Raw genomic sequence first — 13094 nt, forward strand, 5'->3', positions numbered from 1 at the left:
CCAAGAGGGACACGGGAATCACGCTGGTGGCTGAGGGAGGACAGTACTGGGCCTTGGCTTTTTTCCTATGTGGGGTCTTTCCTCCAAAAATCTGATTTTACAGCTCTGTTGGTATAAAGGTGAATATAACCCCTGCTGGATTCATTGGTTCAGGTTCATTCTTCTGATTTTAAAGTGAATTAGAACTAGTACATTTTCCTTGTCCTCCGGCTGTGCCTCCCGTGCCGGACAGCGACGTCGGCCCTGTTGGCTCCCATGCACAGAGACGTGAGCCCAAGACCATTCGCTTGGGATAGCCACACCTGGGAGCTCCCAGTGGTCCGCAGGTGAGTCAGGCGGGTGTGAAGGTGCACTCTGCAGCGTCAAAACACCAAGTGGCCATCTAGACATGTTGAAAGATAAACTGAAAAGTTAAAAGCCGCCCCAGCCCCCTAGCTCACCTGACTGCTATCCGCTCCGAGGGATTGATCTGGAGCATCAGGGGCAACAGGGAACTAAAAGTGTTCACATGGGGGATCCCCCTCTCCTCCATGGTCCTCAGGACACCCTGCAGGCCGTCCGGGAGATTCCGGATGGACTTGCGCAGCAGCATGGCTTCTGTTGCCTGTAAGCAGATGGGGCCACTGCTTCGTGTGTTTCCTCAACTAAATGAACACGGGCCCTGGCCCCGCGGGCGGGGCTTGGCACCCGGGAGAGCCACAAGGGATTTGGTGAGAATATCCGGCCACCACCTTCAGGAATGCCCAGAAGCCCACAGTCCTTTTACAAAGAAGAAACAGAGCTTCCAAGAGAAGCGAGGCAGAGGGAGTGAGGGACAACGCACTCCCTACAGTCCTGTCAAGAAGGCTGTGGCCTCAGCTCTGATTCAGACCCAGCTGATAAGAGCCTGGGGGTCCAGGAGAGAGTAGGGAGTACTGGGGCCCGCCTGTACTTTCTGGGGACCTCAGTGCTTGCACATGGGGCTGGCAGGTACTGAGGTCTGGCCAGCTCGCTTCTCCCTGCTCTCTCCTCTGTATGTGGAGGACCTGAAGCCACAGGGCCCAGCATCCCAGCCTTCCGCAGCCACGGGACCAGGGTCTGCACGGCTCCCCGCCCTTCCCTTCTTCCTGTCCACGGGCGATGTCACTGGTTCAGGGGCTGCAGCTGAGCTGAGAGCCAAGGCCCCATGCTGGTGAAGTGCCGCGCCAGCCTGGGGCCCCTGGGTGATAAACAGCCCCTGTGTGTTCAGGCCTATGTTCATCCACTTTCTCTTGCTTGCAGCTAAAAGCATCTTTAACCCAAACAGGGATAGAGCACGGCCCGAATCCCACCTTGGGCAGCTTAGTGCACCTGAAGTAGGGTTTTTTCATTCATAAGGGGCAATGAGGACACCTGGAGGGCTGCTGCGAGGGTCAGACGCATGGGCGGCTTTCACTTTCCACCATGGTCATCACTATCACGCTAGGACCCTGGCAGCACGCGGTGCGGAGTGCAGGGGGTGGGGCCTCCAGCATCGGGGGCGGGGCTTCCACACAGTCTGTCACCAGAGGCACAGAGCACAGCTGGAGGGGGCATGTGGGAAGAGTGCGCCTCCTGGGCTGAGGTGGGCAGACCACTCCCTGGGGCCGTGGGGAGTGGGGGCTGGGGCGTGGCAGGGGGGGCCGCAGGAGGCTCACCTCCATGAAGGAGCAGCTGACCATGTCGAGAATGATGCAGCCCAGGGACCAGATGTCGGCTTTCTGGCTGAAGGAGAAGTTGAGGGCTTCCGGGGCCATCCAGGACTTATGGAAGGGGTCTGCTGGCAGGAAAAGGGGGGGATACATGAGTCCTACGCGCCCTGGGGAAACAAGCAGCTTGAAAAATGAGCCCTTCATCACCCTGTTTGGGAGAGATAGGGACAGGCTCCTGCAGGGGGAAAGGAAGCAGCCCGTGGTCAGCAAGAGCTGGCCCTTGATCTTCAGCCAGGGAGGCTGCCCATCTAGGCAGGTGCCCACCAGTCTGGCCCATGTGTGCATTTGTCTGTTTGCCTACTGTGGCTACAGGAGTAGGAAAAGGCATGTGCCAAGAAGGCTAAAATCTGCACCCTCTTCAAATAACCTGCCCCTCTAAATATCAGGACCTCGAGACAAAGTTCCAGTTGCCCTGCCCTAGTTTCTAAACCTGAATCCCAGACAAGGAGCCAACTGAGCAGGTCCTCATCCAGGTGTCAGTCCGTGGTAGGCCTCGGGCAGCCCCTCCCTATTTGGACCTCCATGCTCCAAGGACACAGCAAAAGGGTGGACTCCAAGGACCCCTGTCATCTACACCTGCAGTAGATCCACCCATCCATCCACCCCTCCATCCACCTGTCCATCCATCCATCCGTGTATTCGTCCATCCATCCATCCACCCGTCCATCCACCTGTCTGTCCATCCATTCATCACCTGTCCATCCACTCACCATCTTCTATCCACCCACCATCCACCATCCATCCATCCATCCATCCTCTATGCGCCAAGGACAGTGCCACCAGTACCTGCCACCCCAGGACTGGAGTGCGTCACTGTGGTTGTTCTCCCCATCCCTGATAGCTGTTATGGGCTAGAAGCCCCGCCCCCTTTGCCCCATTGTCTGTTCAAAGGAGAACTCATGTCTCCTTACTCCCCAACTCCTGGGTTATTTTAGGACTCAGTAGAGTTACCCACCCTTAGCCAGTGCCTGGCACCCAACAGCCTTCCATCCCTATTTGTCATTTTCCTTCCTTCTGAGAACTTTCTTCTCCCTCCAAGAAGTTTAACATTTTCTGGGTGTCTTTTGGACCCTGCAGGTCCTCCCATGGGGTTACTTCTGCCCAGTTACAACCCAGGCAGGGGATCTCTTTGCAGCCCACATAAGCCCAGGGGGCTCTGTGAGGGACCTTCAGAGCAACGGCAGGCTTGATGTTGCTCTGTTCCAGCGCCCAGAGTGGCCACTGCCCTCTGGACTCCAGGAGCAACCAGCATCGGGTGAATGGCCCCTCCCCCACTGCTCCCCAGCCACTGCTGTCCTGCGCCGCCTGGGAGGACGCCGGCCACCTTCCTCTGCGCGGATGTTCCACTTGGCTTTGTGGGTCATCAGCGCGTTGGAACTCAGGTCCTGTAGTTTGCAGTGATTGCTGCTGACCAGCGCGATGTTGGAGGGCTTGAGGTTCCTGAAACCAAGAGGCACGCCTTGATGCCCGGCCCTCGGGGGCCAGCATGTGCCCTGAACCTTACTCCCGCCCCACCCAGTTCGGCAGGCAGCAGCAGCCCACACCCCTCTCCTCAATAAATGCCCCCTGCCACGACCACCTTTAAAGCATTGTTTCCTATAAACAGAACATTGGAAAAAATAAGTCAACTGACAGGTAGGAAAGCACCTAATCCTCCTGCAGCTCCTTCCAGATCTGAGCTGCACCTCTGCTGGGGGACAGGTTTTTGCCGGTTTCGTAATGTCCACTGACATTAACACTGAGTGGTTGAGCATTGCCTTTGTACACACAGTGCACACGGCTTTTCTCTCCTCCTTGAAATTCGATACTGATTTAATCTGAAGCCATTCTCAGCCCCTCAGACCACGGATTCCAGTGCCTTAGATGGGACTGGTCGCAGCCCAGTCCACGCCACCTGGCCAGAGGCCACGGTGGCTTAATCTCCCATCCTGGGAGTGCTGTTATCTGCTTTCTTTCCTTGCCCTTTAGAACCAACCCGCCCGGGTCAGCTCAGGATCCACAACTGCGATTGCGTGGTGAGGGTGAATCACTGCAGGTTACGTGGTTGGGGGGGGGGGGGGGTGACATTCTCCTTAAGCCTGGGAGGTGCTCTGGGCAGGTGCCGCCCTCCTCCTGGCTGCACGGACCACACCTCTCTCCCTCAATCCTGCCCACGGGCACTGACGCCCGGGGGGACTCAGTGTCTTTTCTCCTGAGGCAGCCTGGCCCCCGGTTACCTGTGGATGATGTCCTGTTGATGCAAGTAATCCAGAGCGTCCAGCACCTGGCCCAGCATGCAGTGCATCCACTGGGGAAAGAGCGACAAAGGCCAGGATTGGAGGGGTCCCTGCAGCTGTGTGTAGAGGACAGTGACCACTCAAGGCGGCCTGCGGGATCGTGGCATATCTTCTCCTTGCGTCTTGAGATGGGCCTGAAGCTAGCCAAGAGCTCAGAGCCCGTGCAACAGGCTTCTGCCTCGGGCTCCTTCAACCGTAAAATTATATCAGCCAGGGCCATGCCCCACTTTCCAGACCCCACACTCCTGTCTCCATAGCAGAGACCCCACTGGGGTTCCCTGGGGCCGCAGCCCGGAGCCCCGCCCGGGGGGCCCATGGGCTGTGTGGGCATCAGAGAGGGTGAAGTCTGTAGTGCCCAGTTGGGGCTCGCCTCTCTATGTCATTAGAAAGAATAGAGCCCTGAGAGAGAACGTTCTGGAAGTATTTTGTGTCAGAAACCAGATCCAGTTAGTTTCCAGGGCAGTGATTTTCAAACTATGTTCCTAGGAATCCTGGATTCCACACTGGGGTGTCAGAGAGGGGTCGAGCAGCAGGACCCCAGCCTTCTTCCCACTCCACTTTCCACCAACCGCCCAGGCTTTACTTACTGGGATTCTGAGAACATTTTGTGCGTGAAAGGATCTCACCACTCACAGAAGGTCTGAAACCCTCTGTGGATCCCTCCTCTGAGGCCCATGTGGGGTGAGGAGCCCCTCAGGAAGGACACGATGCCCACCCAACAGAGGGTGCTGAGTGAAAGCAGGAGCCACTCACTGGTGGGCGTCGTGGACCTCAGTGTGAAAGCAAATGACGACCTCGCTCAGGAGACACCGTAACTTTGGGGCAGGAGATGCATCTCACAGGACTGAAAGGCACCAGCCACCAAAGAAGCATTGATACACCGACTTCATTACAATTAAGAACTTCTGCTCATCGAAAACATTGTTAAGAAAGAGAATTGGCAAGCAACAGACAAAAGAAGACAGTGTGGGTACCACTATCCAGGATATACAAAGAATTCATACACATCAGTAAGAAAAGACAAACAACCCAGCTTTAAATGGGCAAAAGACCTGAAGAGATGAAAGCAAAGTTTTAAACAGCCAGACAGCGCTCACCGTGGTTACTCATTACCACTAGAATTAAAATGTCACTCACTTTTCATTTAGATAAAAAGGACTGACACACTGAAGTGTGGGCCAGGATGTGGAACCAGAAGGCTCCCATCGGTGGTGAGAGTGACCCCCAGGTCAAGCAAGCTGTCTTGAAAACTGTTTGGAATGTCTGCTAAGGCTACACACACACACCTGTTCTATGACCCAACAATTCCAGGCCTCGGTATCTATCCAGGAAAAACGAGAGTTTAGGGCCACCAAAAAAACAAAATAAAAAACACCCAGCAATGCTCACGGCCGCCTTATCCATCACAGCCCCAGACTGGACCCAACCCAATGCTCACAAGGCTGGATTCCTACAGGCTTGGGCGTGGCCGTGTGGCCCAGTGGCTCTGGCCTGGAAAAGGACGGTTTCCTGACACCCTCACTGCATGGGTGGATCTCCAGGGCACCAGGAGGAATGGAAGAAACCAGACACAAATGACGACATGCTGTGTGAGTCCATGCATGTGAGCCTCAGGGCCAGGCAGCGGTCGAACCACAGGGACTTATGGAGTTCTAGGGATGTCCTGCGTCTTGATCTGGGGAGGGTGTGTGAGTGTGTAACTGTGCAAGCACACCATGCTGTGCGCTTCAGATCTGTGCACACGACAATGTGCAAATACCGCAATATATGAATGTCAGAAGAAAGGATGGCCGGATTCCAGCAGCCCTGCCCTCCCCTCTGCCCCCACCCCCACCCCGTAGGGCTTGTGACATCACAAGGCCCAGGTGGTCCCAGGCCCAGTGTCCTAGAGTCTGCCTTACCTGAGAGTCCATGATTGTCTTGTCCTCCCTCTTCTTCTCAATGACGTCGTGGAAGCTTTCCTCATAGTAGTCCATCACCAGGCAGAGGAACAGAGAGGAGATCTGCCAGGTCACGAGGCCCAGGTGCCACAGTTCTGCCCCCTAGAAGGCCAGGCCGGGGCGCTTCTGCCCTGGGCCACCACCCACAGTGGCTATGGGAGCACTGCCCACTGGGGGGGGCACGAGCCCCCCATGAGCAGCTCCTGCTCACGTCTCCAGCTCCTGTCTCCTCTCCTCGCCTCCCCTCCCTGCCGCCTCCCGCACCAGCTCCATCTACACTAAGCCACACGGACTTTTCTGAAGGCTCTCCTGCCACGGCACACACAGGTCCCTGTGCTGGGGACCCGCCCTTTCACGAGGACACCCAGTCTTTCTTTAGGGCTCCGTTTAGGTCCATTTCCTCCCTCTGAGGTGCCTGCCCTGTAAGGGACCCCAGCAGACCAGGTCAGAGGCCTCAAATCAGGGCTCTAAGAGGACCCTACTTCCCCTCCTGTAGTGAAATTGGCTTTTCCATGTCTCCTTGAGAGAGTTAGGGAGTGGTCAAAAAATACTTGTGGGTGCTTGTGGTGACGGCCCCTCCCCAAGGCTTTCCTCGGGGCCCAGCTAAAAGGCAGGGAATGTGTGTGAGGGGGTTCCTCCACTCCTGCTCAAGCCCTTCCCTGTCAGCCCCATATGGGGACACTGATATGGAGGTCTGATTAGGGTCTGACTCAGCGAGGCGTCTCGCAGTGTCCCGTCACCGCTACCCCCCCACTTCCTCCATCTGGAGTAATCGGAAAGCTCCTGGCTCCTTGTAAAGACAAGAAGTCATACAGCCTATGGGACGAAGCACAGGGCTCGGGGGCTACAAGACTCGGGCCGGCATCCCATCCAGCTGTTACTAGCTGTGTGGCCTTGGAGAGCTCCTTAACCTCTCTGAGCCCCAGGGAAATGAGGATGGGACTTCCCACCCTACAGATCGCCTAGAATCTGAGGATGAACGAGCTGCTAGTTAGTAAACTGTGTGAGAACCGCAAAAGCCAGGGTCCCAGAGGTCAAGGACAACCTGATGCCAGATGAGGAGAGGAAGGCAAGGGACCAGCTTCCTGACACCTGCTCCTTCCAGGAAAGTCCAAACTGCGCCCTCAGAGGCACAGACTCACTGAGCCTTTGGCTCTAGGACATTTCAGCAGTAACTAAATGCACCGGGTGCTGAAGTCACGCCCAGCCGGCCTCGCTTCCAGCTGTGCCACATACTAGGTAAGAAACTGGAAGGAACCAGTTTCTCTTAGCCTGTTTCTCCTTCTGTAAAGGGGGATAATCACCCCTCCTCCACTGAGGCTCCCATGAGATGATGCCCAGAGAGCCCCCAGTGGCCCCGGAAAGTGTCGAGTCAGGGATTGCCACGTTTGGAGTCACTGCCATTGCCACTCGAGGGGTTACAATGGTGTGGGGGAGCTCTGTGCTCAGGTCCCTTGTTCCTGCGGCCACTGAGCTGGCGCCAGCTGAGCCCAGGTGTCGGCTCTGACTCACCTCGCCATGCCACACGATGAACAGTTCATGGTAGATGGAGATGTGGTCGTGCTGAAGCTGCAGCAGAGGCATGAGCTGCAGGCAGGCGAGCAGAGGCGGGGGTGGGGGGTACGTTTGGGGAACACGGTTCATCAGCCAGTGCTTCTGTCCCAGATCCCCAACTGCAAATTTCCAGCTCTGAGCAGGGCAGGGGAGGGGGCCCAAGGAGACTGTGCAGCCTGGTGGTTAGGGACCAGACGCCCCGTGCGGGTCCCATCTCCAGCCTGTGCTGGCAGTGCTGTGACCGAGGGGAAAGCTCAACCTCTCTGAGCCTCCTAAATGGCGGTAACAGTGGTAGCTGGCTGACAGGTGTCATGAGGACTAAGTGAGCTGATGCAGGCAGGTGCTGGGCACACAGGAAAGAGGCAGGGGTGGCTGGAGAAGGTGGTGTGGCCAAAGGGAGGAGGTGGGACACTGACACACCCATGCCCACCTCGCCTCCGGGTCCCAGTGCCCTCGCCCCCAACTGAAAGTGCTTTCAGAAGGAACGCCATTAGGCAGCGGAAATGGCTACCTAGCAACTAAGAGCCAGAAGGACGACTGCTTGCGTGGAAGGTTGGATGTGAAAGCACGTCACCTAGAGGGAGGTGGAAGTGGACGTGAGAAGCTGGGAGCGTGCGGGGGCTACAGGTGGGCTTTCTTTCACTTTGTAGGGATGTAGCCTGGGTCCATCCCAGTGCGTCAGTCACACTGTGGACCGAATAGCTGTTTGCCGGCAAGGGTCGAAAGCGGTCAGTTCCAGAAAGAAGACAAATAAGTGACCGTTAGATAGAAGGGCAGACAATTGACTTCACATGAAATTCAAGAAAGCAAAGCGCTCAGAGCCATTATCTAGCAGTTGAAGTGCATGCAGCTGTTATTGCTGTTAATACAAATTAGGATAGTATTGTCTCTTCTGACTGGCAGGGTTAAGGAACATGAAATAGTTGACATTTCTTGTTGCACAATTCTGTATTTTCCAAATTTTCTAGCATAACTAATACTTTTATAATTGAAGAAAGATATTTTAAAAGATGGCTATTGGTACATTCGCCCAGGGACCTGGCCAACATTTCAACTTTATCTTCTCTGAGCACATATATGCTGAGTTGTCAGCACCTGGATTGGGAAGTGAGTGTTTGGGCACAGCCTCCCTTCAGGACCTGGGCCTTCTGGCTTCACAGCACAGGGCAAGAACGGGTTCTCACCCTCTATGTTTCCACCCAGGCTCCCACCCCGTCACTCCACAGGAGGGTACAGAACAGTGTCTGTGTGTCTGTCTGCATCATGTCCCCTAGGGAGGAACCACCCAGAGAGTTACCTCCTCCAGGGCCTCACTGGCGTTATGATCATCAATGCATTCCACCTGCAGGGGCACAAGAGCACTTGCTCGGTAGACGTGTCGTAAACCATCACCATCATCACATTACCATCACCATCCTCACCATCCTCACCACCACCACCACCACCACCACCATCACTACCACCATCACCACCATCACCACCATCACCACCATCACCGCCATCGCCAACATTATTTATCAGGGTTCCTAGGCTCCTACAATCCATGTCCCACCACAGGGCCCCATATGGGGCCTGGAGACATTCCTAAGGCAGGGATCCAAAAATACCTTGAGCAGTGACAGTACATTTGCTCCTGCTGCAAGGGTAAGTGTAGGATAGCATAATAGAAATTCCAAGCAATGATTAGGGGATCCATTTTCAGAGCATCTCGAATGCAGAAAAGAAAATGACGTGTTGGCCTCAGAGCCAAACAGCTCTGCTCTGGTTGGCAGTCTCACGCTCAGCACTGCATTCCTTATCCGAATTGGGAAGATTGTTCCCATCACTGCATGTGGGGCAGCGGAAGAACGCGCGGAGAGGGAAAGCGTGGTAAGGGCCGCCCCAAGCTTCCAGCCCGTGACATACTTGGCAGCAAAGACTGCAGGTGGACTCTGTGATCCCATCTACTACCAGATCCTTACCCAGAACCTCTGCTCACAAGACATACAAATGAAGAACTCTTGTAATCAGGTGCTCATAGACGAAATGCAGAGTTAGATTATTCCCAGAGCCATGTAAAAACCCTGGATGCAGCAGCACAGTGAGTCTGCCTGCCTTCCCTGCCTCCTGTTCCACGGGGCTCATGCTTAGGTCAATTTGGCCAAAACAGACCAAAAGCCTTAAAAATGTCACGTCTTTTGACCTAGATGTCCCACCCCTCAGCATTTATCCCAAGGAAATCATGGGTCCTCAAAACAATTAACTATAAGGTTATCAGTTGTTAGTACAGAGTGAAACAGTGAGAACAAGTTACATGCTTGACGCACGTGTGGGGACGGGTTAAGGCACATCAGCCAGGTGGGGGCCCACGCAGCCCCTAGAAACAGGAGAGGCAGAAGCTGTGTCAGCGGCAGGACTGACACACAGCACGTTGTGGAAACAACTACATGATCAGCTTCAATGCCATTCTTGTAAAACAAGGGAGTATCGAGTACACACATGCTCCGAGAAAAGGCTGGAAGGATACACAAGCCCCTTCCTGCACCCCACCCCATGTTTTTTACAAAGACTTTTTAAAAAGCTCCTCGATTGCCCAGACGGCAGTCAGCCATCCTGCCCATTGGCCCATGAGACAATGGGGTGGTCTGCACTGCCAGCTGGCAGAGGGTCAGGAGGCAGATAAAGACTCTAAGCCCAGCCACGTTGGGAGCTGCCCACAGACGGGAGGGTTGGCAGAGCCGAAGGGCTCTGGCAGCAGCCTCGGTGAGGCTCTCTCCACCTGCAGTCAGCTGGGCCATCCCCACGGACCACATGGGGGTGCCAGGGATCATTTAAGGCAGTTCTCTTCTAGAGCCTTGCTTCATCTGGACCACCTGACTTGGACACACAAAGGGCTGTCCACCGACAGGTCTGCACCCTACCCTGCCATGCCAGCCCTGAAAACAAGGTAGAGGAAGGGCTGAGGGCCTGGTGTCCTGCCCTTAGCCTTGTGTGACCTTGGGCAAGTCCCTGCACCCACCCCGCAGCCTGGCTCCCCTTTGGTAAAATTGGTGGCCTGAATTCAAATCGCCTTGGGAACAGAGGCTGCTCTCCCACCCGCAGCCTCTGGGAACCTCCCTATCCTCGCTTGTAATGCGAGGTCATGGCTCTTGCCTTGCTGGGTCGGCAGGAGAGTAAATGAGATGACAGCTTCCAGAATGAATGGTAGGTATGGTTGTGGTTGTTGTCGGAGTAAAAAGGAGCATTTCCTCTCCATCAAGGTGAGAGTCATATGTGCACGGAAGCCCGAGGCACCTCACGCCACCCCCATGTCTGCCCATCTCCCACACTGGATTTGCCTCGTGACTGCTGACAGACAGGAATCCAGCTGTCGAATCTGGAAGCCTTTCCTAACATGGGGATGATGAGCTTATGTTTGGGGGAACCACCCCACTAGGGTGCCAGAGGCACGGCCTCTTACCTGCTTTATCACGAGCTTTACTTTGGTTTCTGTCTCCTCCACCACCAGGTTCACCCCCAAGGCCCCAGGATTCAGCCGGTCCAAAATCTACCAGCAAGAAGGAAAGAAGCTTTCATGAAATGCACACATCTTGTCACTTTCCAAAGTGCGCCCATCTCCAAAGCCGCCTCTGGTCCTCCTAACTTCCCGGCAGTGGGCAGAGCAAGCGTCTCTGCCCCATTTTGCAGATGGAGGAAATGGCCCAGAAGGAAGGCTGAGGAGACCTTTGAAGGTAGAACCCCAGCCCATCTCTTTGGGGCTGATTCTGGAGTTCTTTCCACCACCCCATGTTTCTTCTCCAATCTGCGGCGAGGACCCAAGGATCCTCCAAGGGTCAGCAAAGGGTTTGTTCACTGTAGCCCTCTGTGATCCCAGCTTCCAGCACCCACCTCCAAACTGGGCATCCAAACAAGAAAGTAACTGGCCCATAATTAGTGCAATCATAGGCACAGCCATGCACGTGCCTGGCACTGTGCCCAGCACTTTTCATGCAGTCAGCACTACTGCCACCTCTGTGTTCATGTTAGAGGAATTGAGGCCCAGGGAGCTTGGTCCTTGCCTAAGACTACAGCACTAATAACTGAGGTGGCCCAGACTGGACTGGAACTCCGGGCTTTGACTCCAGAGCCTGTACATTGAGCCTCCAGAGAGATGGGGGCTACAGGGTGAGGGTGGACGATGGGATTACATTTTTCAAAGGATGGAGGGGGGGGGGCGGATGTAGAGGGGTGGGGAGGGAACCCTGGGTCTAGGGACTCTCAGAGTCCAGAAACATTTTAGGATTCTGTAATGCAGCTCCTGAAGGCAGTCTGAATCCCGCTCGGGGGAACAGCAGGGACAGTGTCCTGAGCAGCTTCAGCTGGTATAAGACTGCACATGCTTAGACCCTCTTAGGCAGCAAATTAAACAGGAAAACGCTAGTGTCTCAGATCAAGACTTTTTTTTTCCTGAAAAAGTAACTTTGCTTTTAAAATTCTCCAGCCACCAAAAACTCATCTGCTTCACTGTTGGCTGACTCCCCTGGAGTCACTACGGAATTCTCACAAAGTGAGAAAAATCTCATTTACAAATTATTTTCAGAATAATGACATTTTTTACAAAGATGGAATCTAACATTTAATAAAGTTGACATATTACGTATAGAGCACTTAACGAAACATTCATTTTTACTTTGCCGCTTTTATTTTATGAACTTTTCAGGTCCTACACATTTTCATAGGCCCTGGAAAAGGCCCAAGTCCTCCTACTGGGGACGACTGTCAGGGTGTTTTAGGAGTTTAGGGGCTGCTGATTATAAGTTCTGGGTGTTCTAGAGTATCCTGCCCCCATGGGCCCAAGCACATGGACCATGGGTGAGAAGGATGGAGTTGTCTTCCACCCTTAAACATTCAGATGGGTTTGGAGAGTCCTTCATTTCAGAGAGGGGTAAACTGAGACCCAGAGAAGTAAAGGGCACCCAGGAGGTCACCTTTGGAGGTACTCGAGGTCACCCTATGAGCTAGAGGCAGACACTGACCAGAAAACGGGTCTGTGCCTCCCTGAGGTGGGATCTAGCCACCTCTGGGGGGGGGGGGGGGGCTGTGACAGTTAAACCAGTAGGGGGTGGGGGTGGTGGCAGGAGGTCCAGCTCCAGGGCTCAGCCTAGACCGTAGGCCCCTCATCGCCCCTGCCTTCCTGCCAGGGGACAACTCAGAACCTGGTACTTTTCCATAATGACTCCGGCCTCCCTCTTCCTCAGTCCGTTGGGCGCTGGGGGTGCGCCCCTGGCCTGCGCCTGCAGTTGGACCCTCGACTGAGCATGCTCAGTGGGGAATGCGTCGGGCGAGCACCCCATCCCCCACCCTGGGGGGGATCCTTAGCCCCAGGTGCGTCTGCCTGGCTCCGTGACCCTGCCTGCTGGGGCACCCATGCGTCCCTCCGGCCGGTGGGCCCTCCAGATCAGGCCGGGCCGCCTTAAAGAGCGCGATGGGCGGAGCTTCGCGTACAGCGGGCGGGGCCGGAGGGTGGTGGGCGGGGCCGGTATGGGCCGCCGGGGCTGCCGCGCGGCGGGAGGGGTGGGCGTGACCGAAGCGCGGGGGGCGGGGACTAAGAGCGCGTGGGGCGGTGCGGCTGCGGGCGGTGCGCGGCCCCTTTAAGG

The 13094-nt window shown here is 55.3% G+C and overlaps 1 protein-coding gene across 2 annotated transcripts in view; it reads right to left on the bottom strand.

Annotated features, from left to right (window-relative positions):
• Positions 1-12915, bottom strand: part of STKLD1 (serine/threonine kinase like domain containing 1) — a 20968-nt gene extending 8053 nt beyond the window's left edge. Inside the window, exons 1-9 of one of the 2 annotated variants that reach the window (XM_074331311.2) lie at positions 12654-12915; positions 10919-11005; positions 8777-8821; positions 7438-7512; positions 5887-5988; positions 3926-3996; positions 3034-3149; positions 1656-1774; positions 441-604 (exon numbers count right to left, since the gene is read on the bottom strand). In XM_074331311.2, coding sequence (XP_074187412.2) covers positions 441-604; positions 1656-1774; positions 3034-3149; positions 3926-3996; positions 5887-5988; positions 7438-7512; positions 8777-8821; positions 10919-11005; positions 12654-12791 — 917 coding nt within the window. In that variant the 5' untranslated portion in view covers positions 12792-12915. Of the gene's footprint in view, positions 1-440; positions 605-1655; positions 1778-3033; positions 3150-3925; positions 3997-5886; positions 6052-7437; positions 7550-8776; positions 8822-10918; positions 11006-12653 lie in introns of those variants that run through there. The other variant, XM_088793383.1, reaches the window with a different exon arrangement.
• Between the last annotated feature and the right edge of the window lie 179 nt (positions 12916-13094).

Source organism: Rhinolophus sinicus, chromosome 16, assembly GCF_057876585.1.
Source record: "Rhinolophus sinicus isolate RSI-liver-muscle chromosome 16, RSI-T2T, whole genome shotgun sequence".
NCBI lineage: Eukaryota > Metazoa > Chordata > Mammalia > Chiroptera > Rhinolophidae > Rhinolophus > Rhinolophus sinicus.